The sequence below is a fragment of the Puma concolor genome, chromosome C1 (assembly GCF_028749965.1).
Source record: "Puma concolor isolate L17-30 chromosome C1, mPumCon1.1.hap2, whole genome shotgun sequence".
Lineage (NCBI taxonomy): Eukaryota > Metazoa > Chordata > Mammalia > Carnivora > Felidae > Puma > Puma concolor.
The window spans coordinates 37941866-37969437 of NC_141674.1; the positions used below are offsets into that span (position 1 = coordinate 37941866).

Consider the following 27572-nt stretch of genomic DNA (forward strand, 5'->3'; position numbering starts at 1 on the left):
CCTCGACCCCAGCGCTAAGCCCAATTCTGGCACACAGTGGCGGCTTGGTGAATGTTTGCTGAATGAATGAATGACAAAACCTGTTACTCCACATCCTTGCCGTGATCTCATTCTATCCCCAGAAGACTTGAGCTCACAGATACCCTCCCCTTGTCGCCACCGCCCGGCCTCTTGGTGATGCTCCTGCAGATTCCACCAATCCCAGGAGCTTGGGCCTTGCACCAGCCTGAGCCAGGGCCCAGTGCCTGCTGTCCCCAGACGCTGGCAGACGGGGCTTAGGCTTGCCTCCAAGGTCACAAATCCTGAAAAAGTCACCACACCCATCCTGGAACCTGGAGGGAAGGTGTGGAAAGTTTCCAAAGGGGCCCCAAAGCACTGGGGCTTAGCCTGCGTGGCTTGCCCAGGCTCCTGGGGTCTCCTGGCCACTGCTCAGCAGCGACTTCCAGCACTGACAGCTGTTTTCTGGCCAGCTCTCTGCAGGAAGGCACGTTCCATTTCATCTGCAGAGGCTACATGGGTGAGGAGAGGAGGAAAGAGAGGGAGGACAGTGAGGGGGTAGGGCACACAGAGCCACAAAGACAGAGAATAGGGGAGAAGAGGCTACAGAGGCCGAGAGAGAAGAGAGACACCCTCAGGGAGAGACAGAGAGAGGAAAAGAGCACCAGGACACAAGGAAACAGAGGACAGACAGATGAGAGTGGGGAGAGAGGGGCTGGCAGATAGGCTGTAAGAGACACAGAGACCTCAGGAGGGAGAGAAAAAAGGAGAGACACTGAGACAGAAAGCAAGAGATAGAAGAAGACAAAAACAAGGGCAGAGATACAAAGAGACAGAGATAGAGGAGAGAAAGAAAGAGGAAAGAAGAGAAAAAGAACCTAGAAATGAAAACAAGGGGCATGCATGGTAGAGGAGAGACTGATCTGAGGATATCATGGAAGACTTCCTGGAGGAGGAATTCATGTAGCCAGGACTCCCAGGATGAGTGGGATTGAGGAGACATACGTGGAGTGGGGAGGGGGGCAGGCCAGGGCTAGAGGAGGTGGGGCTGGTGTGGTGATTATCTCTCTAAGCCCACAAGCGAGGGTGCCACTTGAGGGACATTCATAAGCAAACAGGGAAGGTGTCCTGCTCTTCATGGCCACAGCCCCATGACGTTTTAGTGCAGAGAAAAGGCTCCCCTTCTTCCAGGTGTAAGCAGGCCTGTGCCAGGGCACAAGGCTCAGCAAACAGAGCACAGGCTGGATCTAGCCTTTACCCATTGCTGGCCACAGCCTGACAGCCCCCATTTACCAAGAACCAAGAGCCAAGAACCCTGATCTGGGGGTAGGACAGAAAACCTGGCTCAACAGCCCAACTGGCTATGTGACCTCAGGTAGTGTCCTTCCCCTCTCTGTGCCTCAGTTGCCCTACATGGTCCCCTGGGTCTTCCCACCTCTACGATTCCATCATTTGATAACCTGAACACAAAGTCCTACTGAGTGAGTCTCCTGGGTACACGGTGCTTCTCCCGTGTCATCTCACTTCATCCTTTTGGGAACCTGTCGAGGTACCCCCACAGTTTCCAGACAAGGACAGGAGAGATCAGAGAGAGGAAAGGACTCGCCCCAGGTCACACAGCTGGTAAAAGGCCAAGCTCACTTCCATCCGGAGATGTCATAGCTCACGGCACGCTCTCATACATTCGCTCCGAAGCATTAGCATCTGCAAGGGATCCTGAGGTCACATTAGGGGGCAGGGAGCTGTCAACCACGTGTGGCCTCTCCAGGGTTCACCAGATCGGAGGGAAAGGCGTGTGAGCACTTAGCAAGAAGAATACACCAATTAACAAGGTGATTTCGAGACAATGTTGGGGGGCCGGGCAGAGGGGAGAACCAGATGTTCCCCCAAAGGTTCCGAAGTAACACGGGCTCCCCTCCACCAGTACACATGTTTTCTCTCCAGTGAGCTCGGTGGGTTTCCAGCATTTTCCTCCTGGAGGAGGGATCCCAAGCTCATATTTATGTTCTGTCTGAAATTAATGCAAGGGAAACTTTCAAATGCTAATCTATCTTCCAGGATTAGCTGGCCGGATGTCAAGTGACAGAGGTGTTTGTTTTCCTGAGGAAGTGTGACAGGAGGGCTGCATGGAGGGACCTTGGGATGCATGGACACTGGGGGTACCACAGGGCTTCTGATCTCCCAAGGAAGGTCTGCCTGGGAAACTGGCAGAGCTGGGTCCTTTTTCTCCTGTTTCACCAGCCAGCCCGGGGCAGGGCGGGGGCATTTTCTGTTCAGTAAGGGCCAGGATGACGCCTCCCCTGCACCCAGTCTTGTGCCAGGAACTGAGACACATGGTCCCCACCCCGGAGGAGGTCACAGTGCAGGGAGGGGAGGGAGAACAGGCAGGCAAACCCTTACAGGGCAGTGAGAGCCCAGCAGTGAGGGAGGGCCACCAGGGGCTATGGGGCTGAAAAGGAAGGGCTTTCACGACAGGCGACATAGCGCATGCACAGGTACAAAGAGAAAAAGGGTGTGGGTGTGCAGGCCACCACCAGTGATTCCGGGTGTTGGAATATAAAGTGAAAGGGGAGGTGGGCGATGGTGAGGGTCGGAGCAGCAGGACAAGACTAAGGGGGCGGGTTTCAGCTGGGCCCGAAGAACACTTTCCCAGGCAACTGTCCAGTTCTGTAAGGGAGCGAGTGTTCCATCCCTGGAGGTATGTAAGCAGAGAGGCAATGAGTGCTTGTCAGGCTTGCACAGAGGGGATTCAGACACCCTCCAGGGAGCTGAGAGTGTCTGGGTGGAACCCGATTCTGCCCCCTTTGCCATCTGCTCCTCTCTGGAGGTTGCCAGAACCCAGGATGTTAGCAACAAAGAGCCCTGAGCCTTCAGCTGGTCAGCTCAGCTCTGCTGTTAAATAATGGGAGGATAGATACAAATACCAAGAAAGGCACCCCCGCCGGCCATTTCTCTAAAAGTCAGACTGAATTAGACTCTTTGATTCATAGTCTCGCCCGACCTGACTAGGATCCTTCTGAGGCCACCAGAACCTGCCCAGTGTCATACAGACAGAAAGCGGCAGAACCGGGGTTTGCCTAAGCCTGTCCATGGCTTGGAGCGTGTCTGTTTAAAGGGCGCTTTGTGGAGGCAGCTGATGAGGCCAGGGCTCCCTGGGCACGGGCAGGCTCCCTCTGGGGTTGGAGCTGCTTCTGGGCCTCTGACACCTGTCTGACAGTTGCCCAGTTTGGGGGTCCCCTTCAGGACGTCCCCCAGTTGTGTACTTCTCTTAGAAGCATGCACTCCCACCCGCCACCAGGCCCATGCCTGCAAGCCAATCCTCTTGGTTCTTTTAAAAGCTCCAGGGTTTGAGCCTTTTCATTCTCTTTGGACCAGATCCTCTTTCAGTTAATATTGTTTAGAGGTGAGGAAGCCTGGTGCCTGTACCCCACCCCATCAGTGAGGGCATAAGTCCTGGGGGTTTAGGTCAATCTGCATCTTGAGGGGCCTGGAGCCGGCAGCTCCTCCTCTGCAAGCCCTTGCTGGGACCTCTTGGCATGTCCCAGGCCTTGGGAACCCTGAGATGGGTTAGACATGGAGGCCTTTCCTCCTGGGGTCTGACACGGCCTTAGCCCCAAGCAGTGGCTGTGCAGTGGTTCAAGGTCACCAAGAGGCGCTGGGGGAGAGCCCCAGAGACAGAGCCTGCAATGGGTTCTGTGACTGCAGGGGTGGTGCCCGGCCCAGGGCTCGCTATGGCCAAGGTAACTCTACAACATCCAGAGGCTCCTTTCCTGGAGTTAACAGCACCCGGGACCCCAGGAGAACCTCCCGTTGGCCAAGCTGCTCCTGAGCCTCACTGTTGCTTGGAGCTGAAGCTGGATCTGGAGGTCTCTGTGTGGTGTCCAGTCTGGGTCCTCAGAGGCTCAGAGGCTACTTCTGCCTCCCCCTGCCACCCCCCCCCCCATCCCCATGATGGTCCTGCTGTCTCCTGCGGGGAGTCCTGTCCCTGGGGGACTGTGGGCCCCGAGGGGCCAGGACTCAAGTCATAATAACAAGAGGTCACATTATCCAGTGATGGCGCTGCCCCAGGTACTGGCCAGTACAAGTGCAAGTGCACCGACTCTCAGGCTCAATTTAGAGAGGAGAAATCTGACATCAGAGAAGTGAAGTACCTGGTCTGCCCAGGGGACTTCCTCTACAGAGAAGCACTAGCTTTCTAATTTACGCAGGCTGGCTCTGAAGCCCACGCTCTTTATCTAGGCCATTTCACCTCTTGCCTTCCCCACACGGCCCGGCAAGAGTGCCGAGCCCGTGGCTGATGTTCCGTAGACCCTGGCTCACTGACAGGTCCAGCCTGGGACACAGGTCCTCCAGTCTCCTCTCTCCCCCATTCCAGAGGGCAGGGTTGGCTCCGGTTAGGGACAGGCTAGCAGATGGGATGTTCCTCTGGCTGGCTGGCTGGTCTGGGCTGAAACATGAAGGGTGACTCTGGCCAAGGATCACAGCCCCGAGGAGGCGTGCCAGCTGCCAGATGTGCACATGGTGGGGAGGAGGGCCCTTTGAAGCACCGTTGGAAATTCTGAAACACTTCCGGATGCTGTGGCCTCGTGTTCCAGCGAGGGGAATGTGGCAGGCCGTGGGCGTGCCCCTGGGAGAGGAGAAAGTGGCTGGGCGTGTGCTGCCTGTTCGTTGCATCCTGTGTTTTTAAGGTTTAAAAGGCCCTACACGGGACATGGCTGCTCTCCTATGCTCCGCCACGAGCTCCGAGGAGCTTCTGTTCCTGAGGCTATCGTGTGGAGGACCCAGGTGGGAGGGAGGTGGGTGTGGGTATTGTCCTGACGACTATGGGGATGATGAGGAGCAGGAAGGCAGCTGGACCTGCAGCGGGAAAGTTTTAACTGGTTCCCACCTCCTCCAGGAAGCCTTCTCTGACTTACCTTCCTTTCTAGACTGGGAGATGACAGAGTGCTCAGCACAAGCAGGCCTGTGATAAGGAAATCATGCAGGGCTGTGAGAGCCCAGCTCTGAGGTCGTGGAAAGCCCAGGCAGAAGAGGAAAAGGGCACTCTCAGCAGAGCAGAGGGCCCAAGCAGCAGCTGGAGTTTTCATTTTGAGGGGAGGAGACTGGCCATCAGTAAGAATGACCTATCAACGTGACCAACATTTCAGTCCGCTTCTGTTTCTCTCACTTCCTGTCTGCACCTCGACTTACCCATCTGCCAAACGGAATAATAAATACCACCCTGTCTCCCTCCAAGAGGAATTGAGGACATAGAGGTCATATGATCCTTCAGGCAGGATCGTACCACCCTGCAGACAGCTATTGCTGCTGTTAGTCATAAAAAAGATGTTACTGGTGTTTGATGCGTTGGGATCCCATTCCTTCTCTCAGGCCCGGGGCTTCACCACCAATCGGCTTCTGTGTCCCGGCCCCCCGGCGTGTTTCTGAGTACGGGCCTGAGGGCTGGGGTGAGAAAGGCTGAGCGGCCTGGAGGCCGGGCGAGCTGGGTGTGCGGGCACTGGGGCAGCAGCTACCACGTCTGTCTTCGCTGCTCACACAGCCCGCCCAAGAACTCTTCCAATCTCGCTTTGTGCCTGGACCTCTGCTTCCCGTGGGTGTAGGCAGCAGCCGCCCCACAGGGAGGGATCTCCAGGTGCCGGAAGGCTCTTTGCTCCAAAACCCTCCCAAGGGATCCAAGAGTGACTGAAGCAAATCAAAGCAAAATGTGGGGTTCTTAGGGCCACCAACCTTCCAACAACAGGATCAAAGGGCTTGGAATGTCAGAAGGTAGAACCATACTCAGATCAGAGCACTTTAGGATTCTGGAATGTATGGGTTACCACCGGCTCTAGGGTTTTCAGTGAATGGGCCCTAGCGGTTATCCAGTCCGCCTTTGAGTCTGGCTTGTACTCAACCAAGCTCTGCCAGCTCCTCCATTACTTATTCTATCCCAGATTCCAGGTTAGCCAATAAGTAAACATCTCAAGAAGGACCAGTTTCCTGGAGCTAGGGACAAAATGGTCATTTTCTTTTAGTGCCTGGGACTAAGACCTCCCTATCCCTCTGAGGCCTGGGGGGCTAATGGAATGACTAAACATAATGAACTTGATTCTGGCTGATTTGGTCCACTATGTCTTTGCAGAACATCCCCTAGCTGGTGGTGATTCTGAGGAGGTAAGGACCCTGCCCTGGAGTGGTTCACATACCCTGGGATGCCCATGAAGCAGTGGGTACTAGGATAAAGTCTAGGAGGAGGCCTGGGGGACAGCACTGACATTTACACTTCAGCGTTGCTGTAGAAAACCTTGCAACCCATGACTAGAGACCACTGTGGGTTCGTGGGTTCGTGGGTTCGTGGGTTCGTGGGTTCGTGGGCCCTCAAATGCCAGCCAGCAGTCTGTGTTCCAGGCAGTCAGAACAGATGTAAGGCAGGCATGTGCCCGACTCCTGGTCAGGCACACATCACTAATCAATCACGACCTCTTCTCTGCTGAGCCCCGATTCGGTTTTATCACCCCTTACACCATCACACTCCGGGCAGCCACGACCAATCAATGCCAGCTGTCCCAGGAGATGAAAGCTATTTGACTCCCTGTCCATGCCAGTTCTTATGGCCAGTCTTGCTTGCGTTCATGTCAAACGTTCTTTCTGGAAACCAAGAACCCTCCACTTTCCTCTTCTTTCTCTGCAGATGCCTGCACCTTCTACCTTACAGAGCGGAGCTCTGATGAGAAAGCCATCAGGTTACTTTTCCACTAGCAAATGACTTGTCTGCCAGCCTCCTCCCTCCTTCCAGTACAGGTAAGGAAGTGCTCTTCTCTACCCAGGCCAGACCCTCTACCTGAGCTCTGCCCCCACCCTTCCTGCCTTCTTGCAAGACTGGGCTAGTAATATTCCCCACTGAGCAGCCTCACCCCTCCTGTGTCTTTCTTTCCATCATGTTTCAGGCATGCTCAATTCTCTCCCATGGTAAGAACAGCTGGGTGGGTAGGGCCAACAATACAGCTACAAATTTTTATTTTGCCAAGTAAGGGCTCTGAAAGGTCCCTTTGCCTTACATCACTATCATTTTTTTTTTTTTTAAGCGAAAGATGTTTAACTTCAAACATGGTAGAAAGGAGATAATTTCAGAGTATTAGATAAGCCTGTAAACTGAATAAATTTAGTTAATAAAAACTCACCACCTAGTACCTATTTTATAAGTTGTTTATAGAGCAGAAGAAATCCAAGAATCTGCACAAGATCTTTGGGTACCCTTCAGCTTGTCCTTGAGGCTGGTAGTCAGGAATAGGACCTTCCCTCCCCCTGGACACTCCTCTCCATGGCAGTGGTCTGGGCCATTCCAGAATGTCTGGGTTTGCACACTGGCCACAACCACCTCCTGGAGGACAGGGCTTCTATCTGATGTCACCCCCAGATGTCCCCCAGGCCTGGTCAGAATTGTCACGCATGTTCACACCCCACCTGCTCCTGAGCCCACAGAGTAACCTCCAGAAGAGGTCAGATCGTGGCTCGCTACAGAAACAACACTAAGGAGAGTACTCTTCTGTGGGATGCGCCACCTAAAACGATACCCTTCCCACAAACCCATCAACATTTCAGGAATTCTAGAGCAAGGGCACCATGTATGGAGGAAACGGCTAGGACTAGGGACCCTAGAAACCAGGATTCCAGTTGAACATCTGCCTGCATGGCCTTAAGGAAGCCACTCTTCCTCTCTGGGATTTAGTTTTCATCTGCAAAATGAGTATAATAAAACCCATCTCGTGGTGTTATTGTGAAGGTCAAAGGTAACGTAGGCTAAGAGCCTGGAGTGGTGGTTGGCACATAGGAGGAGTCTTTATTATAAGGATCTCTCCACTATGGCAGAGAATTTTAATCCTGTGATCTAAAATGAACATATTTAGCACAACCTGATGAAGCAGGTGTATTATCCCCATTTTGCAGATGAGAGACTGAGGCCCTTGGAGGTGAAATGGCTTTCCCAGCATCTCTTAGCTGACGGTGGTAGAGCCACACTTTATACACAAGCATCCTGACACCAAAGCTCTTACTCTTTGTACTGAATCTCTGTAGAACAGAACAGAACAGAACAGAGGAGGGGTAGCCAGACTGCTATCAGCACTGGAAATCTCCGTCTGTACCTGTGGGCTTTCGGGAAGGGAATCTGGAGCAGAGGTGGGCTGAGGAAGGGTCTGGATGGGCACGGGGGTGGGGGGGGTGGGGCAGGCAGGTGGAGGCTCTCTTGTGTGCCTTAGCTTACTCCTCTGGAGCCACGGAGCCTGAGGCTGGCCTAGAATGGCAGACCCCAGCAGGGGCCTGGCTCAGACACCAGGCAAGCCCCAGCCAGGGCAGGGGGGGTGGGGCGAGGCAGAGGTGTTTATCATTATGTTTCTGTTTTCTAAGGTATTTCCTAGAGACACCCATTGAGCCTGGAACTGAGAGACCTTTGCGTGAGCAGACACATCTGGGGGACGGCTGGGAATATTTCCAGTGGCATAGGTCCTCCCTCCCTCCCATGGCCTTGGGGACACTGGATCTTCTTTGAGGACCAGACAGAGGATGGTCTGGTGAAGAGTCAGTGCCCGATGGTCTAGGAAGGGCTGAGATGCGACTGCAGAGGCCCGCAGACAGAGGTGTGTAGAGGGGAGTGGGGGTATCTGCAGGTTGCACACTGCCCAGGAGTGCCGGTCTTGGTGCTGCACACAACTCTTCAGCTGCCACAGGACGTGGGACTTGGGAGTCACATGGCCATAAGAATGCAGAGGGAGGCATGGACTCTTCTCGCTCTGGGTTGTGCGTGGACATATTCCATGACAATAAAGTGGTCATCACAGGTCTATACAGCTGGCTCCCTGACTGCACATGAGAACAGAGTTCCTGGATCATAGCTCCTGGGCCTGAGGTCCAGCCCTGCCTCTCTCCCTGACTTGCCATGAACTTGACCCGTATCTTGACCTATAGGGACCTCAGTCTATCCAGAGCTCAGATGAGGTGGACAGGCTTGAGCCTGGAGGCTGCATCCAGCTTTGAAATTCTCAGGTCGAGGGTGGATGTGCAGTGCGGGGGAGAACATTTGTTTTAGGAGTGGCCGAGCCTCCAGTGCAGCTGCCAGCAAGGTCCGCACATGGCTCTGGGCTTGTTGTTGTTGGATAGCAGGTCCCCGAGAGCTGAGGTGGGGCTCACGTTGCCCTGACGTTCCTGCTGCCCTGTCCACCAGGCCCAGAGGAGACCAGGAAGGGAGGATCTGGCCAACATTCCCACACTTGTTCGTTCCTTCCCTCATTCTTTCTTCCATACACTCATGACACCTATTACATGTTACTACAAACACAGGATGATTATGTGGTGTGTGCCCTCCCAGAGCTCAAGGCAGGGTGCGTGGGAGATAAGAGCCAGCAGCAGCCACCGGCTATGCTGTGGGGAGCAGCCTGGAGGCGGCAAAGGCCGAGCTGCAGTGAGGAGGCTAGAGCTGATGGAGGCTCGGACTGGGACAGTGGTGATGGGGACGGATGGAGCAGACGGACAGGAGTCGTTTCGGTGGTCTGTCAACAGGACTGACCGGGGACCAGCTGGATCTCAGACATGGGCAAGAAGCTAGAGGAGGGCATGGTGCCTGCATGCTGGCTGAGTGCCTGAGTGGACATTTGTGTCTCCAAGGACTTGGGTTTTAGGAGAAGGCGGCCAGGATCCAGGGCCACCCATGCTGCTGTGATTTTCACCTCCAGGCTTTCTGTCTCCTCACCCACAGGAAAGAGCTAGCCTCAGACCCTGGGTGGCTCTGGTCTGGGGCCCTGGACAGGTGGGGCAGGGAGGCCCTACCACTCAGGTGGGCCATGTGGAATGCTGGATCTTTTACTGGACTCCCTCAAGGATCAGGCTTGGTTCCTCCTAGGCCTAGAGAGATGCCTGGAGGCTGGCTTGGTTTGGAATGGTTCACCTTTTGTAGTCACTGGGGGATCATTCTGGAGCAGGAGCACTGCCCAGATGCTCATGGGGAGAGGGCTAGGGTGGCAGCTGGATGGTGAGTGAGAGGGTGTGTTTGGGAGCACTCCCTCCCCTGCACCTGTCCCCAAAGCTGTCCTGACTCATGCCAGGTCCCCAGTAGGTATCTTGCACCTGGAGGCTAGCCTTGCCCTCTCCACATAGTCAGTCAAGGTCCTACTCCTGCCGGCTTCTCCAGACTCTCCTACAGGAATTCCTCTCTTCTCTGAAAACTGTTTGAACAGCTCCTGGAATCATCAATGGCCCAAGTGCTTTCTGATGACTTCTGTTCAGATAAGTAAACCGAGGCTGTCAGAGGGGAAGGGATCTGCCACAGGCCACACCGGGCCATGGCAGCCCCAACACGAGCCAGGACTCTTTCTGTCCAGCTGCAGGTGTGGCCTCACAGGGGCTGACCCACGAGCCTCTTCCATGCTGGAGGCCACACAGGAGGGAAGACGGGCACAGTCAGAGGACCCTGGCTCTCCCCTTGAAGGGTATGGGGTTGCATGGCGGGGCGGGGGGAGGCGGACGTCACAGAGGGGTACGTGGACTGCCTGACCCGATCCGCGCTGGCCTGAGCAGGCAGGCAGTGCACGGGCAAGGGGCTTGGGAAGGGATGGCAGAGAGGCAGTGGTAGTGAGTTCTCATCCCCAGGCGTGGTGCCTCTGGCTTATTCTCACAAAGCAGGAGGTGGACTGCACCCACACGAGCAAGAAATACATTTCTGTTGCTGTGGCTCTTGGGCAAAAGCTGACTAATGAAGGAGGCAAATGCAATCCCCTGGTCCCATCGTAGACATCGCTGTTAGCATGGGAGACGGCCGTAGGGAAAGAAAGAAGGAGTCAGGGAGAGGAGGGAGGAACAGAAAGGAGGGACAGTGAGGGAGATGCCAAGCAAGCCCTGAGACTGGGCATCTAGACCTCCCTCTACACAAAGAGGCTAGAGCTCTCAGGAGAAGCATCAAGTTCATGGCCCACAGTGGGATGACAAGCCTTGTATTAAGTCCCACAAAGCTGCTGAGGATGGGGAAGGTCGCTGCCATTCTGAGTTCCCACCGTTAGGTTATTTAAATGTTACCGCTAATCTTTGTAAGTCTTCCATAAGGTAGACATTTTCAATTCATCAAATAGTCATTGCTGTCCTGCCCATTCACAGACCAGGGGCCTGAGACCTTGCTGGTGGTGTGCCAAGGTCACGCGCCTGGAGGGGGCTGGGCTGGGCTGTGGAGCTGGGACATGGGGTGCCAGAGCCCGCCTTCTCCCCAGCCAGGCCCCACGGTGCTCACGGGCTTGTCCCTGGGTTCGTGGGAGAGGCGGGGCTCAAGAGACTGGGTGGGCAGTGGGAGCTGGCTTCGGTTCTGGGCTCTCAACACAGCCTCCTGGGGCAAGAATGAGCGACAGAAGTTGTCCTGGCCTTGGCAAGGTCACTCCGGCCAACCGGGCCTGTTACAGAGGAGCCCTTGGCTAGAAACAGGAGAACGGTGCTGTGTGGCCTCTCCCGCTCCATTCTGGGCCTCTACTTTTTCCTTCCTGAAGTAGAGGTCAGGGGAGGGGCTCACAAATCTCTAAGCCGTTAAAGAGTCTGCAAATAATCCCTTCCCCACTCCGGCCCAAACCTGCTCCGAAGGCAAAGAAGCAGATCTTGTCTTCGTTCTCCCGCAGAAGTGCCATGACCCTCTTCCCCATCCGCTCATTCCTCTTGTAGATGAGCTCGTGGCGGAAATAGCTGTCAATCTCCTGTGCGGTCACCTGCTCGTGCGGTGGGAGGGTGGTGTTGATAAAGCTGGGCAACTGTAAAGGCAAGACAGAGGCTGCCTTCAGTGCTCTCCGGGGCAAGGTGGGCTTTGAGCAAGCACACACAGCCCGGCCAAGCGGGCAACTTACCTTTATTAAGTGGCCCCTACGGGGGGCTATCCATTTTGCGTGTGCTTTTAATCAATCCAAAAATGCTTTGAGAGGAGTTGTCATTCCAGTTTTACAAGTGAAAAAAGCAAGAGTGGAACGTTCCAGAGACAAGTGCAAAGTCACACAGCTAGCAAAGTAACAGCCCAAGGAGGAGAGCCCTGGGCTGCGGCCTCCCACGAATCGCGCCTGTGTCTCTCCCTAGCTGACCCTCAGCTTCCAGATGCGGAAGGCCTGGGGGGCGGGGCAGCTCTCAGCTCCTTCAGTGTCCTGCCTCCCGCACGCAGCCCGGTGTGCAAGGAACTCAAGTCAGCAAGCGGGGCTGGAGGGTCAGCTCAGCTGCCTGGTGCGGCAGAAAGGCCACAGGGCACGGGATCTGGCTGATCTGGATTCAGGCCTGGTTCTGACACTGTGTGACTTTGGCCAAGTTACTTAACTTTTCTGAGCTCTAGTTTCCTCATGTGTAAGATGGGGATTCTCTGTGATGGTGGGTGCTGTATGGACTGTGTTCAGCCCAGGCCACCCTCCAGAGATGACAGGAGAGGTCATAGCCTCTGGTTTTCCCCATGCCTGAGCCCCGGTTGGCCACTACCATCTCCCCACCCCCAGCTCCACTATTTCCCAGGGCGTAACCAAATCCCTCCATCCGTTCTTGAAAACTTCAACTCCAGGACCGTGGCTTCCTCCCATAATGAGGGTTTATTCAACAGCCTGGCTTGGAACTTTCCACACTTCTCAGCTCTGAGTGCACTATCCGTACCCTGCTATGTAGCTGGGGGTAAGCTTCACTGACATGTTATTAAATGAGGCAGAGAGCTCTCTGAGTCCAGGGACAGACCCTTTGTCATTCCTGGGCCCCCATGCCTGACCCAAAGTAGGTGCCCAGTAAGGTTTCTGGAACCTTGAACATAAAGTTGTTCTGTCCTTCCTCGCTGCATTGTCTCCTCCTGGGTTCTTCCATTCCCAACATCTTGTCTTTCCAGCCTGGTTGTTGGGTCCAGGTGTTCCAGGACTGTGGACTCCCATGGTGGGTGGGGCCTGAGAAGAAGCCAGGGGCCACTGAGGAAACTGAGGCAGTGAGTCAGAATGTACTATTTCCCCATAATCCCTCATTGTCATTCCACCTTCCAAGCTCTGTGCTCAGACTTCCATCTGGAGTCCCTTCTTCTATTTCTCTCTCTTCATTAACTCTGGCTAAAGCACAGGACATGAGGCCTAGCTGACTGATGGGCGAGCTAGATGGAGAGTCTGGCATGAGGAGACTAAATTCCTGCAGGGTTTAGCCCCCAAGGGTCATGAGGCCCAGCTACGTGGCTTTTAGAGCCACTGACAAGTTGTCAACACTCTTTCTGAGGAAAATGGAGACGTCAGCAGAGGCTGAACCTTCAGGGATTTGGACGGGGCTAGGACATCTGTCTCTGATATCTGCTGGGATGTCTGTTTCTGATAGCTACTGGCCAAGGACCAGGGTGCTCCCCAGAGTGGAAAGGGAGGGACTCCTCCGCCATTAAGGCCTGATTCGCTGTTCTGGGATGACAAGGCACCAATATGACTAATGTAACCTAAACTTGTTCAGTACACAACCTGCACAACTGTATGCAGCAGTCCTTCCAGGGCCCAATCAGAGTTGGTGCCTGGGGACTGTTTGGCAAATGGATACATGAAGGCATGGAGCTCTCACCTCCTCCACCAATGATGGAAGGGATGATCGGAAGTCCTGAGAAAGCAGGCCACATTTGGACTTGATGCAGCTAGGAAAGGCTTCTGAGTTGGGGAGGAGCTGTGGCTCAGAAGGGTTATTTCTGGAAACATGGCCCTCTTGGTTCCTCAGGTGTGGGAAAGAATGTGGGAGGATGTTATACCAAGAAATAAACATTTGCTCAGTCAGTGAACGAATGCATGGTGGTGGTGATGAATGTGGGTCCTGAAGTCAGATAGCCAGGATAACTTGGGTTGGAATCCTTCTTTTGTCACTTACCAGTTGGGCCGCCTCTCTACAACTAGCAAGTTATTCGTGCTGAGACTCGGTGTCCAAACTGGTAACATGGGAGTAATATATGCTGTGGTAGGAATTAAGTAAGAGCTGCTTTAGAAAGTGCTTATTGGCACAGTGCATAGCACAGAGAGAGTCCTGACTAAATGTCAGCTTTGTGGAAGTAGCCTGCGGACGGATCTGGCTTCATCACCTCGCCCCTGTGACGGCAGAGGCTGCGGGGAAGGGTGGCCTTGGGCAGGGGTAGAGATGGAGATGACAAAGAGAAGCCTTCAGAATCATCAGAGAGCCATGAAGGCAGCATTCTGCTTCCCTTCCCCTCTCCCAAGGGTCTCCTCTGCTTCCTGACCATGAATGTGCATTTGTGGAAAGATGAATCTCCATTCATTCCTTAGGGAGCCAAAACAATTTAACAAGGACAAGAACCAGAAAGTGCAATGTCAAAGCCACAGAGGAGCTGGGCTAACCACCAGGGTTTCCTGGGCTGTCCGGCAGCTGGCTGACATTTTCTGCATGTTTTGTGCTGATGGGCCCTGGCTCCATGCCAAGGATGGGACTTGGGTTTGGGCCCAGGCTGAGAGGGAAACAAATTAATGATGTCATTAGTTTTGTCAGGAGCCTTAAATCTCCCATGATAAGTTTAAGTGCAGGATGCACCATAGAAGTTTAAAGAGGACATGTTAGGTCCCCAGGGCCTTAGAGCCACGGGTCCGAGGTGGGATGATGAGATAGGCCAGGCGGAGCTGCGGTGGGGGTGTGGGGAGTGCCTTCAGCGTAGGCTCCCTTGGCCTACAACCAGGACAGCGTCAGGTCTGGTGGTCAAGTGCCCAGGTCTACTGATGTCACTGACCTCAATGGCCTCATTCCATCTCTTTAGTCCATCTATCCAACAGACACCTTCCAAGAACTTCCATGGGCCTAGGATGCTGCCCTGGATGAGGCTCATGGCTCAGTGAGGGAGTCAGGGCATGCTGTGACAGGGATGTGGGAGTCTGGAGTAGACACCTAGCAGATAACCATGAGTCCTTGTTTGTCTAGGGTGGTCTAGGTTCATGGCTAGGGTTGACTTCTCCATGCCTGTTCATGACTCAGCCTCTTAATTATATTTGACCTTTCACTCTCTAAAGTGTCTGGGTCTGGATGATAAATATATGGCTGCCTCACACCTAACACAGGCTGAGGGCTCAGACAAGGCTTCCCGGGGAAGGGGCCTTGGGGTCACCCTGCTGATTGCAGGGCATCGATGGTGTCAGCGACCTGGGAGCTTCAGGAGGCCGAGCCATGAGCCACTTCTGAAGGTGGGACGGTGGGGTAGATCAAGGTAGATCAAGACTGGGGGGCACCCAGCCCCTGTCTCCCATCCTGGGCCCTGCACCTGTCCCGTCCCAGCCTCTAGAGGCCCCTTCATCATCCTCTGCACTGAGGCCAGAGGCATCTTTTGGACCACATCACTCTCCGGCTCGAGCTCCAGGGCTTCTGCCCCTCAGCAGGCATTTTCACCCCCACCCCCATGATCTGCCCCCCACTCCGCAGATCTCTCCACAGGACCCCCCCCCAACATTCCCACACCCCCACCCAGGCAGCCTGCTCTGCCTGCCAGCGCCTCCCATCATCCCCTCCTGGTCGACTCCATTCTCAAGCCCAGCCCCACTACCACTTCCTCCCTGACTATAGGCAGTGACTGTCCCCCTTCAGCCCGCGTGTCCTCAGCCTCCCACCGCCTTCCTGGCCTCTAGCTACAGATGTAGCCCCATGTCACCTAGACCCTTTCTCCACCAGAATAGGAGCACTGGATGTAGCCTTGCTACCCTGACTCTAGGCTTTTCTGCATCTGGGGACGGGGCTGTCTAGTCCCTCCCTGCCTTTGTACCCAGAGGGTACAGGGAATGCAGCCTGGGGTGCTATTCTAACTTGGGTGGGCCAATCCAACCACACCCTCTGTCCTACTTCAAGTACGGGCACCACCCAGAGACCCCAGTGCAGTTCACCTGCCAGAGACAAATCAGCGGTTCTGGACACAAGCTCAAAGAAAACCTGAGCTTACTATGCCTTGAAGTCACCCCGTTCCTCCCTCTCTGGGCTCAGCATCAGCCACAGGCATAACAGGGCCCTGTCCTGCCCAGCCCAGCCCAGCTACTTCATGGCCAGGCTGTCCTGAGTGCTGGCCAGGTCCCCTCGGCCACAGTGCTCACCAGTCTCTCTCTCTCCCAGCAGATGACACAGGGCAGGACTCCGGATCAGAGCTCTCAGACACCCAGACTCAGAATCGGAGCTCTCAGAGTCCTGAGCCTCCTCTGCAAGGTCTCCAGATCCTTCCTTTCACTGTCTACACTGCACAGAGCACAACACAAACCCACCTCCGCTCCCTTGACGGCCGTTCCCTGATACTCACTCTGAGCGGTGCCCTGTGCTGGGCACTGGGAGGGAGAGAGAGGAGCGGCACACTCTTGCCTCAGGGAGCTCCGGGTCTAGAGGGCGGCCTGCACACACAGAACCTCTCGGCCTGGTCCCTGGCTGCACCTCTGGACCAACCCACGCCCCTCCTTCTGCTCTCTCTAGCCTCTGCTGGAACATTCCTCTTCCTCCTGTCCGTGGCCAAGTCAGGCTCTTCTCTGACCTCTCACCTTGCAGGCATCCTTCCTTCTTGCCCCAAGTCCCTTTAACCTTCTGTTCCTGCCAAAGGCCCCGGTTGCACCCTCTACTCTCCCTTGGAGCAAGGATCACACTTATATGCCATTGCTTGTGGAATGTCCCTGTGTCTGCTAGGAGACTGGCAGCCCCACAAGGGCAGCTGTCTCTGCAACCGCCCTCCTGCCCCATATCTCTTTTCATCGCACTGTTCCTGGTATTTACAGACAATTTCATTCATTCCTTCAGCAACTATTTACTGAGTCCTGCTCTGTGCCAAGAGTTGCGTTAGCTGATCAGAATATACTGATGAACAAAACAGGTGCAAATGCCTATCCTCAGAGAGCACATGCTCTAGGGGGGAAGGACAAACAACACAATCACTTATCAATGAATCAAAAGACGTAAGTATGTGAGAAGATGACAAAGACCATGGCGGGGTGGGGGGAAGAGGAGCATAACAAAGGGGTTGAGAGAGTGGGGGGGGGGGTCAGGCTGCAATTCTATTTCGGGGAGTTGGGGCCCATCTCACTGAGACGGTGATGTTTGAGTTAAGATGGGGGTGAGCTGTGGTGATGGCCAGGGAAGGGCATTCCTGGAGGAGGGAACAGTCAGTGCAAAGGTGAAACATGCCAAGTGTGCTCGTGGAACAGCTTGCAGGCCCATGTGGCTCCAGCGGTGGGTGTGAGCAGAGGGCAGAGGACATGGGGTCGGGGGTGGGGGAAGACCCCGGGGCCACAGAGGCCATTATAGACACTGAGAAAAATGGGGAGCTGCTGCACTGTCCTGAGCAGGGAAGTGGCCTCTTCTTGAATGAATGGTTAACCAAGCACTGTGACAGAAAGCACACTGGGCCTAGAGGGGCCTAGGGGAATATCTAATTCCATCTAGGCAGTCAGGAAGGGCTTCTCAGAGGAGGTAACAATTGACTGTGGCCAAGCAGGAGGAAAGGAAGAGGGAGGAGCCTGAATAAGGGCACAGGGGCATACACGGGTCAACGGCATGTAGTACAGGTCAGCAGAACAAAGTCTATGTGGTGGGGCACCTGGCTGTGACAAGGTCAGCAGAGGGCAGGACCCAGAAGGCCTCGAGTGCTAGATGAAGTATCTTGGAATTTCTACTGAGGGCAATGGGGACACACCTGGAGGAGTCCTGCTCAGCTCCCCAGGGTGCCTCTCACTTTCTGCCCAGCTTGTGGTAGTCTTTCCTCCAGGACTTGACTCAAGACAGAATGCCCCCAGCTGGACTCCAGTGCAAGGTCTCACCATGAGCTGTTCTCCCCCCTGGGCTCTAACTTCCCCAGATTGTGAGCTGAACTTCTCAGAACCTCCCCATTCTTAGAGGTTAAGCTTCTCCCACACACACCAGACTCGAGTGCTGCTCTTGATTACTTGGGAACGCAACAATGAAGTGGTGTGGGTTTGGGCAAATCTCTTTGCTTCCTTGAGCCTCAGTTTTCCCATCTGTAAAATGGAATACCAATAGGTCCTGGTTCCCATGGCAGAAAGAAGATTGCCTGCACCTGGCACATAGTAGGTATCTAATAAATGCTAGGTAGGTTCATAGGTTCATATGGGCCTGGCCGTTGGAACTGGGGACCTGAAAGCTATCCACGGAGAGGAGAGGTGCCTCACCTGGGATGTGTCGTGGTTGAAGATGACAGCATTGAGATCCCCACAGTTGTAGTGCTTGATGAGGTCCTCCGTGGTGTAGGGTGCCTGCAGGCTCCCTGCTCGCACGCTCTCGTGCTGCAGCAGGGTCTGGTTCAGGGCAAACAGCACCTGTGCAGGGGAAACAGAGACGAATAAGGGCTGTGCTCAGGACCCCTGGCTGAGGGCCTTGACACCTCCAGGCCTGGCCCTCCTCGCTCTGGACTTTGGGGCAACAGGCCCTGAGACGGAGAAGGCGTGTGGGGCCTGACACCGGCTGGTGCAGCCTGAACGCTTCCTCTGGCCTCCCACCGTGTTCAGCCTGTTGTCGTCTCCAGTCCTTGGCCCACATGGGTCCCCACTCCTGCTCTGGCTATCAACATCTTATCTAATAACGTGGCAAAATGAGACCCTAGTTGTGTCTGGGTTTTGGAATGATGGGTGAATTTTTCTTTTGACTCCTTTCTTTTCCTGTGCTTAGGAAAGTTCTAGAATGAGCACAGACTAAGTTGGTAATCAAGAGCACTGTAAACGAAGCAAGACAAACAAACAAAATAAACCAAAAACCTACTTAGATGTCAAGGCCCAACCCAAATGCCCCTTCCTCCAGAAGTCACCCTCACTCCAGGCAAAGGCCTTAGGAGCTGGGCCTCTCTGAATCAGGACCCTGCTGGCACTCAGCATGTATCCTGAAGCTCCTCTGTGCTCTTGGCCACCATTCCAGGCCCTGGGAATACAGCTGCGCTCTAGCCAGACCTGCCTGGCATCAGGATCACGTGGGGGTGCTATGCGAACGTATCAGATACCCCAGTTCTCATGCTCAGAATTAGAATCTCTGAGGTGAAGCCCAGGATGTGTATTTTTAACAGGCTCCATGGGGGTGACATTAGTGTTCTGATTGCTTCTGGCATGGGGACCATGGCTCTAATGGAATACGGCCTGCCCAAGGTAAGAGGGCCCTGAGAAACCTTCTGAAATGTCCCATTTTAGAGGCGCCTGGGTGGCTCAGTCGGCTAAGCGTCTGACTCTTGGTTTCGATTCAGGTCATGATCTCATGGTTTATGGTTTGAGCCCTGCATCGAGCTCTGCACTGACAGTGTAGAGCCTGCTTGGGATTCTCTCTCTCCCTCTCTCTCTGCCCCTCCCCTGCTCACTCTGTCTCTCTCAAAATAAATAAATACACTTAAAATTTTTTTTAAAAATAAAATGTCCCATTTTTAGATGGGGGGAACTGAGGCCCCTGAGGGGAAGGGACTGGAGGTAGCTTCATGTGATGGCATATCCCAGACCCCTTTAGCACCGATATAGGGAAAAGCTGTTCTAATTCCTGTGCAGAAGGTCAGGAGACAGTGTCAGGCCACCTGTCCTTGCTGTTGCCCGGCCCCAGCCTGCCCACCAGTCCTCATTGCTCATTCTGTTTGCACATTATCTGTTTGCCATCTTGGACCACAGTCTCTGGCCTCTCACCACCCCGAGCATCTCTCACTGGGCCCACTGCAACCCATCCCCTCCCTGCAGCCCCCCATCACTCCCCCATCCCATAGTCTTCTGCCACAGTCACCTTTCTTTTAAGTATAAATTTTGGTTAGTTAACCTACAGTGCAATATTGGTTTCAGAAGTAGAATTCAGTGATTGATCACTTACATACAACACCCAGTGCTCATCACAAGTACCCTCCTTAATACCCATCACCCATCTGGCCCATCTGCCACTCACCTCCCTCCATCAACCCTCAGTTTGTTCTCTATCAAAGCACAAATCCGGGGGCGCCTGGGTGGCTCAGTTGGTTAAGCATCTGACTTCGGCTCAGGTCATGATCTCATAGTTCGTGAGTTCGAGCCCCGTGTCAGGCTCTGTGCTGACAGCTCAGAGCCTGGAGCCTGCTTCAGATTCTGTGTCTCCCTCTCTCTCAGCCCCTCCCCTGCTCTCATTTTTTTCTCTCTTGCTCTTTCTCAAAAATAAATAAACATTAAAAAATTTAAAAAAATCTGATTGTCTTCCCTCTTTTTTTTTTTTTCTCAAAACTTTCACAAGTGCCTCCTGTCCTCAGAATAAGGGCCTACCTCTTCAGCAGAGCCTGCAAGGCAGTGACCTGGACCTGCTGTGGTCAGTGACCTCATTTCCCACTCAGCCTGCATGTCTCCAAATACCCAACTACTCAGCACTCTTCTGTCTCTGCGCTTTATTTTTTTTTTTTAATTTTTTTTTTTCAACTTTTATTTATTTTTGGGACAGAGAGAGACAGAGCATGAACGGGGGAGGGGCAGAGAGAGAGGGAGACACGGAATCGGAAACAGGCTCCAGGCTCTGAGCCATCAGCCCAGAGCCTGACGCGGGGCTCGAACTCACGGACCGCGAGATCGCGACCTGGCTGAAGTCGGACGCTTAACCGACTGCGCCACCCAGGCGCCCCTGTCTCTGCACTTTATACTTGATGCTCTCTGTTCAGGAAAACCTCCTGCCTCTGCTCTCCACTTGCAAATTCACACTTGGCCTTCCAGGCTCTGCTCAAATGTCTTCTCCGTGAAGCTTCTTGGACCACTTGGGGGCTGAGTTAGGCCCCTCCCTGGGGCCCCCACAGTCTCCTTGTGTGGCAGACTGATACTGTGATGGCCCCAAATCTTACCCTCTCCATGTATTCATGCCCTTGGCCATGGAACTCTTTGGCTCCCTCCCATTCTGACATTCTGCCCGGGACTTGCTTTATAGCCGATGGGATGAGTAACCACTATGCACGGAGGCCTGAAAAGCACCAATGGCTGCTTGTCTCCTCTTGTCCCTCCCCTGCCCTGACAGCAGCCCACGCAAGCCCACTGGAGGCCGGGCAGAGATGAATTGCTTCATTTGTCCCACCAAGGCCATCCCAGCCCAGCCAACGGACAACGTGAGTAAGCCCGGCTGAGCCCGGCAGGGCCTACCTGCAACCGGATCCGGACACCTGAGCAAATGCTCGGTGCTGTTGCACTCAGAGCAGTGTGGTGGCACATAAGTGACCCGCCGTGCTTCTTTCCACTGCGGCGGGGACATTAGACTGTAACCACCATTTAGCCACCTGGCTCTCTCATTAGGCTCTGAGCTTCGTGAGGATGGGACTTGCATCTTATTCATTTTGTATCTGCAGATGTCAGCACAGTGCCCGGTAAAGCGAGGATGTCACTCCATCCTTTCCCTAGCACCTTAGTGCCACCTAGTGCCACCTGCTGAGGTCAGCCACTTCATAGTTCAAGGCTACTCATTAAGCCCTCCAGACTAGCCCCTAGAACTCTGGCACTCTGTCTGCGTTTAGAGCATGCTGCTACCCTGTGGCAGAAGTCCCCACCAGTGACATCAGTCACATGATTCCGGAATACATAATCTGAACAGAAAAGCTCATGCAATAAGGTACTTAAAGTACTGACATGGACAACGAGGCCAAGCCCATGCTCAAGAGATCACCTCTGCCAAACCCCTCCCATCTTTGTTTCTGGCGGGCAAGGAGCTGGATAGTGCTAGGGTTCAGCAGCCCAGGCCGCTACCCTAATGAGCTGGCTGGAGATGAGGTCAGACCCCACCTCCAGGCCTTCTCCAGCCTCTGGCAACCATTCTGAAATTCAATCTGCAGTCACCTGGTACAGAGTGTCAATGGCAGCACGGTGGCCGTGATGAGTCACAGGAGGCAGTGGCCCTGTTGCCGTGGACATCACTCAGGCAACAGGCACTTCCTCCCACACGGAACATGCCTCGCTTGAAAGTGTCCATGTCAAGCCGGAGTACTCTCCGTCTCTGAACGGGGGGTGGGGGGCCGGGATATGCGGGCTTCCCGTGACCACACCCTGCCGCTGTATACCCCTGCAGCTCTTCAGAGTCGGCACCACCTGGACTGCGGTGAGGTCACCCGTTCGGGTGCCCAGAAGACCTGGCTGGAGGGGAGATGGCTCCCCTGGGCCTCCCTACACACATGGAGTCACTTCCGCAATCATGTGGCTTTTGTGAAGCTAGGAGGTGTTTCAGTTAAGTGTGGTACAATCTGTAGGGTGCAAAGAACAGGCCTGGTATGTAGTAAGAGCTGGAGAAATGCTTGGTAAATAAAACTCGGAAGAAAATAGTCAGACTTGAACTTTGCCAGATTGGAACTGGAAGGGCCCCTATACGTCATCTGGTCCAGTGGTTTTTAAACCTTTTTTGGCCATGGGATCCCTTTTTATTGTTATTGTTTTCTAAAGGAACCTTACTTGGAACTCAGTACGTGGAGTAGATAAAAATGGAAATTTTCCTGACTGATGTGAGGAGACAAGCTAGAGCCTGAAGTCCTACCAGTTCAATGCTTCACTGTAGGAGGGACCCCCAAGGCTTCTTTGTGGAGGCCGTGGGTTCCCTGGAGCCCAGTCTGAGAACCACTGATCTCTTTCCGTGCCTTCACCATACAGAAGAGGAAAGGAGACAGGGGCCCAAAGTGGGCAAGAGAGAGCTCACCCAAGCCCACACAGACAGCTGGGGGCAGAGCAGACTCAAAGCCAAGCCTGACGCCCGGCCCAAGACCCTTTGCGGTGCCACAGATTGGGGCTGGATTCTGGATGTTCACTGGCACAGCCCACATTCATCCCACACACATTACCACACCTGTCTTCTTCCTGGAGCCTTGCGAAATAGCCATGGAGTATTTATTATTAGCATGCTGCATACAGAAAACTGAGATCAGATCACTGAAGAGGCATTCCCAGTGTGGCCCGGGCAGTGTCGTGGGGTCGGGGGGTGAAATCCAAACCCATCATTCTGGATTCCCCTGACCCCCAGGCGGGGGTTGGTGCTTCCCTTGGTCTTGGCACTTAGCCCATGTAGCCTCCATCTCAGGTGATTCCCCGTTTCCTGCCTGTGTAGACCAGGAACTTGGTCAGGGAGGAAGCCTGCCTCTTTGTTCACCGTTCACTGTCGAAGAGCAGATTTTCAGGAACTGTTTCAGAAGGAGGACCGCTGACCCGAGTCACATGCCCCTTCCCCACAGCTCCCACCTGGAGCCATCCTTTGTTTGCATCTTTCAAAGTTCATTACCAGGGTCGCCATGTTTATCGAGCACTTACTATGTGTCAGGAATCTTCTATGCTTATATTAATTTATTTAAGCTTTATAGCAACTCTGAGTTTAGTATAAGCTCCAATGAATAGATTTAAAAAAACCCTACAGCAAAGAGATGTTACGTAACTCACTAAAGGTGAGAAAGCTGGTGAGGGATGGGACACACATTCAGGCTTGGGCAGGCCAGCCCTGGAACCCATCCTCTTAGTGGACCACTGCCCTCTGGGGCTTCCCTCTGCTCTCCCTGGGAGACAGCCGGCGGGATGGTGTCCCTATTCATAGACAGGAAGGCAAAGAAACAGAGGGGGCGCAAAGCCACGTGGCTTGTAAAGGGCAGAGCTGGGCTTTGAAATGACATCTGTCTGGCTCCAGACCAGGTTCCCATGACTAGAACTTCAAAAGAATACGTGCTTCTTCATAAGCATTCTCGGCGCTTCCAAAAGATATAGGGAAGCTACACTTAGTCATTCATTCAACGAACATTTACTTTCTGTCGATTCTCTGCAGGGATGGTGGTGGATGAATTGGTTTTGGTTTCCACCTGTGCGGAGCTCATTTCAGAGGCAGGTATCCCAGTTGGCTGTGACAGTGGAGGGTGTGGTAAGTGGGACCTCCAAGACCCTGTGCACAGGCACGGGAGAGCCTTGTCCTGATTTCTGCCTCCCTCCCATTCACCCTGAATTCCCAAGCCTGGCGCCGCTCACGGACCCCTGGGCCACCACGCCTTCTGCTCCTGGCCACTTTAGAATAACAAACCCTCTTTGCCCAAAGCCTCCGTGTCCCACTCTAGGATAATGTTTATGAGAAAGCTTTGACATGAAATAACAAACACTGGATGGAGGCTAGAGCTGCCTCGCTCCCCCCCGGAGGGCTGCGTGTGGAGACAGAGCCATCAGGAGGACCTGAGCGTCCCAGTGCCGCCCCCCTCGCCAGTGATTGTCCGCCAGGAGCCAGCCTGTGGCGTCTGCTGAGTGTAGGCCCAGAATTTAAACACATCTTCAAACACAGGCTTAGGATGGAGTGAGGCAGGCGCCAGGAGGGTGGGGACAGGTTTATTGTTCCAGATTAGTCTAGTAAACAGTCCTGAGTGGGCTGGGATGGTGAACACTGAGGCCTTGTGCTCACGTGCTGGCCCAGCACTGTCAGTGTGAGGAGAGGCGGCAGGACCCCCTTTGTCAGAGAACATTCTGCAACCCTGGGCTCCCTGGGACAGACCTGGCCTTCAGACTGAGCTTCTGAGGTGGATGATGAGCACTTCTCACCCACGCTGAAGCACCGGGAGATCGCAGCCAAGGCCCTGACCCACTCAGCAATGCTTACTGACAACCGGCCATGTGCCAGGCACGGTTCTAGATGCTGGGAATTTTGTTAGGGACAGACCAGACCAAAATCCTGCTCTCATTGGGCTTACCTGCAGGGAGTAAACAGAGAGTAGACAAAATGATCAGTAAAGTATTAGCATCTGGCATGTCAGACATACAGAACAATGATTCCATTGAACTGGGGATCAAGACTGCCCCCAGGCCACTTTGAGCTCCTCCCGCGTCTGAATCAACAGGTGAAGAAGGGAGTCACTGTGCTCGCTGGTGTGACTGATCCTGACGAGCAGGGAAAATGGCCTGCTACTCCACAGGGAGGTAGAGGAGAACACGTCTGGAGCACAGGAGATCCCTCAGGGCACCTCTCAGTATCACCCTGCCCTGTGATTAACGAACATCAATGGAAAACTGCAGCAACCCAATCCAGGCAGGACCACTAAGGGCCCAGAGCCTTCAGGAATGAAGGTCTGGGTCACCCCTCCAAGTGTGAACCAAAACCAGCTGAGGTGCTCGCTCAAGGTAAAGGCATTACAGTAGTGGTAGTGGAAGTAGAAGAAAGTAGTTAATAAATACCAGCTATGAGCACATGACAAGTCACAGAAACAAAAGACTCATTGTCGAGAGTATTTCTTCTTTATTTTGTTGAGACTATGTGTGTATGTAGGAAACATTCTCTTCTCTCTCTTCTTTTTCTTTTTTCCACCCTAGCATAAGAAATAGTGACTTTGTATCACAGTATTTAAGTATTGTTAACTTCGCATGATAGTATCGAAGCTTGGTATATCAAGGAGAAGGGTAAACATCACCCAAAGGCTTTGCATCCTCATCTGGAGAAGGCATTAAGGCATTTTGGTTGTACACAGGATCGCTGTATCATGTGAGGTGGAATTATGATCTTGTTATTGTCTTTATCTGTTGTTAAACCGTATGTTATGAGTATGCTTTAAGGAGATGTTTGTGGGTGCCAGATTAACAAGGGATGCACTTATGATGGTGAATTCGGTCAACTTGGCTAGGACATGGTACCCAGATATCTGGTCAAACATTATGCTAGCTGTTTCCATGAAGATGATTTTGAGATTGACATTGAAATCAGTAGACTTTGAGTAGAGCAGATTATGTTCCATAATAGCTGGATGAGGGTGGGCCTCATCCAATAAATTGAAGACCTTCATAGGAAAAGACCAACTTCCTTTGTCAAGGACAATTCTGCCCGCAGACTGTCTTTGGACTAGAACTGCAGCATCAGGCGTCAGTGCTTCTTCACTAGGTTTCCAGCCTGCCAACTCACCCTGTGGCTTTTGGACTTCCCAGCCTCCACCATGCATAAGCTAATTCCTTAAAATAAATCTACCTATCTATCCATCCTATTGGTTCTGTTTCTCTGGAAAACCCTGACAAATACAGTACGTGTTGCAGAGAGAAAATAAAGCAGAAAAGGAGGCAGGGAGTGATGAGGTAAGGGGGAACAGCAGGTGCAAAGGCGCTGTGCATATGTGAAGAGCAGCAGAGGCCAGGGTAGCTGGAGCTGAGCAAACAAGGAGGACAGCGGATGGGACATGAGGTCAGAATTGATTAGTATGCCAGGCTCAATGGGCCGCTGTAAGGATGTTGAGAGCCATCCCTTAACATAATCCTTCTGGAGAATGGATTGTTATTCTCATTAAACATGTGAGGAAACTGAGGCCTTGAGGATGGTGAAGTCACTTGCACGGGGTTCTCAAGTTGCTAGACTGGAACTGGGATTCAAATTCAGGTCCAGGTTCTCTCTGCTACCCCAGGGCCTGACCTGCCAAGCTACCTCCACCCAGTCATTGGGAGGAAGAACAGACATAAACAGACAAGTAAGGATGAGTGTGGGAAGCCTGAAGTCTGAATGGTCAGCTGGGAAGAAGGAGGGGTGCTAGAACCTTGGCCTTGGGCCCTGTCAGAGCTACATATGAGGAGAGGGAGGAGGTCACCCGTGTCAAGGTAACCTGCCTGGTACAGGACCTTCCCACGCTATCCCTCTTTGCCCCAGCCTGATGGAGCCTCGTTCAGATTCTCCTTTGTGCCGAGTTCTTTCCAGCCTAAGGCCCTTCCCCTTGCTCCTCCTCTACCTGAAACCACCTTTCCACCCATCAGTTCACACTCCCCTTTCACCTGGCTGCAGGGGCTCCTTTCTCAGGAGGACATCCCTGGGCCGTGCACTAGGCGGGTTCCTGTTTAGCACCCCCAGGGCACCCAGGATTTCTAGGTCGCTTGCCCTCCTCAGCTTCATGCTCGTCTTTCCTGCTCAACGGTGACACGCCAAAGGCAGGCAAATCATCTGACTTGGTCACAGCTATTTCTCCAGCAGAGCGCACAGCGCCCGACAAGCAGTCAATGTCTCAGAAGTACTTGTAGAATGAATGAATAAAAAGCTGAGCAAGTTAACCATCCCAGAACCTCCATCCGGAGCAGCTCCCTGCCGGGCCGCAGTTCCCCCCCAGGGCACAGAGCTGAGAAAGCAGAGACCCGGACCCTTTGCCACATCAGTCTGTCAGTACCCTGGGCTGGGGGGGGGGGAGGGGGCAGCTCAGCCTCATGGGAAGGTTTCCCCAGCCTGGGGGAGATTTTCTCAGAGGTTAGAGCCCACCAGCCTCTGGCTGAGTTTTGTTTGTTTATTCTCCTTGCCCCATCGACAGCACCAAAGCAATGCCGATGACTTCCCTGCTTCCTGCTTAGTATTCAGGGTCCCCTGGGCCTCCGGCACAGAATCCTGTCTCCGGACACTGGGCTACTGAGCAGCAGGCCTCCAAATAAACACAAGGTTTCCTGGAGCCATGGGCTGGCTCTGGGCTGGCAGGTAGGACCAGAGACCTAGTCTCCATCTGAATCTATACTATTAAGTCCTGGGCTAGTCATTTTCCTTCTCTGGGCCTTGGTTTGCCCATCTGGGAAATGGACCAATTCACACATTCACTGAGGAAGTATTTGTTGAGAAGTTATGTACCGGATGGTGTTCTAGGCCCTGGAGGTACAGCAGTAACACAACAAGTAAAGATCTCTGCCCTAATGGGAACTTTCATCCCAGTGGGAGGAAGA

The 27572-nt window shown here is 53.6% G+C and overlaps 1 protein-coding gene across 1 annotated transcript in view; it reads right to left on the reverse strand.

Moving 5' to 3' along the window:
* The window catches only part of TRABD2B (TraB domain containing 2B), a 213795-nt gene that overhangs the window by 16476 nt on the left and 169747 nt on the right, over positions 1–27572 (reverse strand). Inside the window, exons 3-4 of the mRNA XM_086716915.1 lie at positions 18120–18266; positions 11579–11753 (exon numbers count right to left, since the gene is read on the reverse strand). Of these exons, the coding sequence (XP_086573041.1) occupies positions 11579–11753; positions 18120–18266 (322 nt within the window). The remainder of the gene's footprint in view (positions 1–11578; positions 11754–18119; positions 18267–27572) is intronic.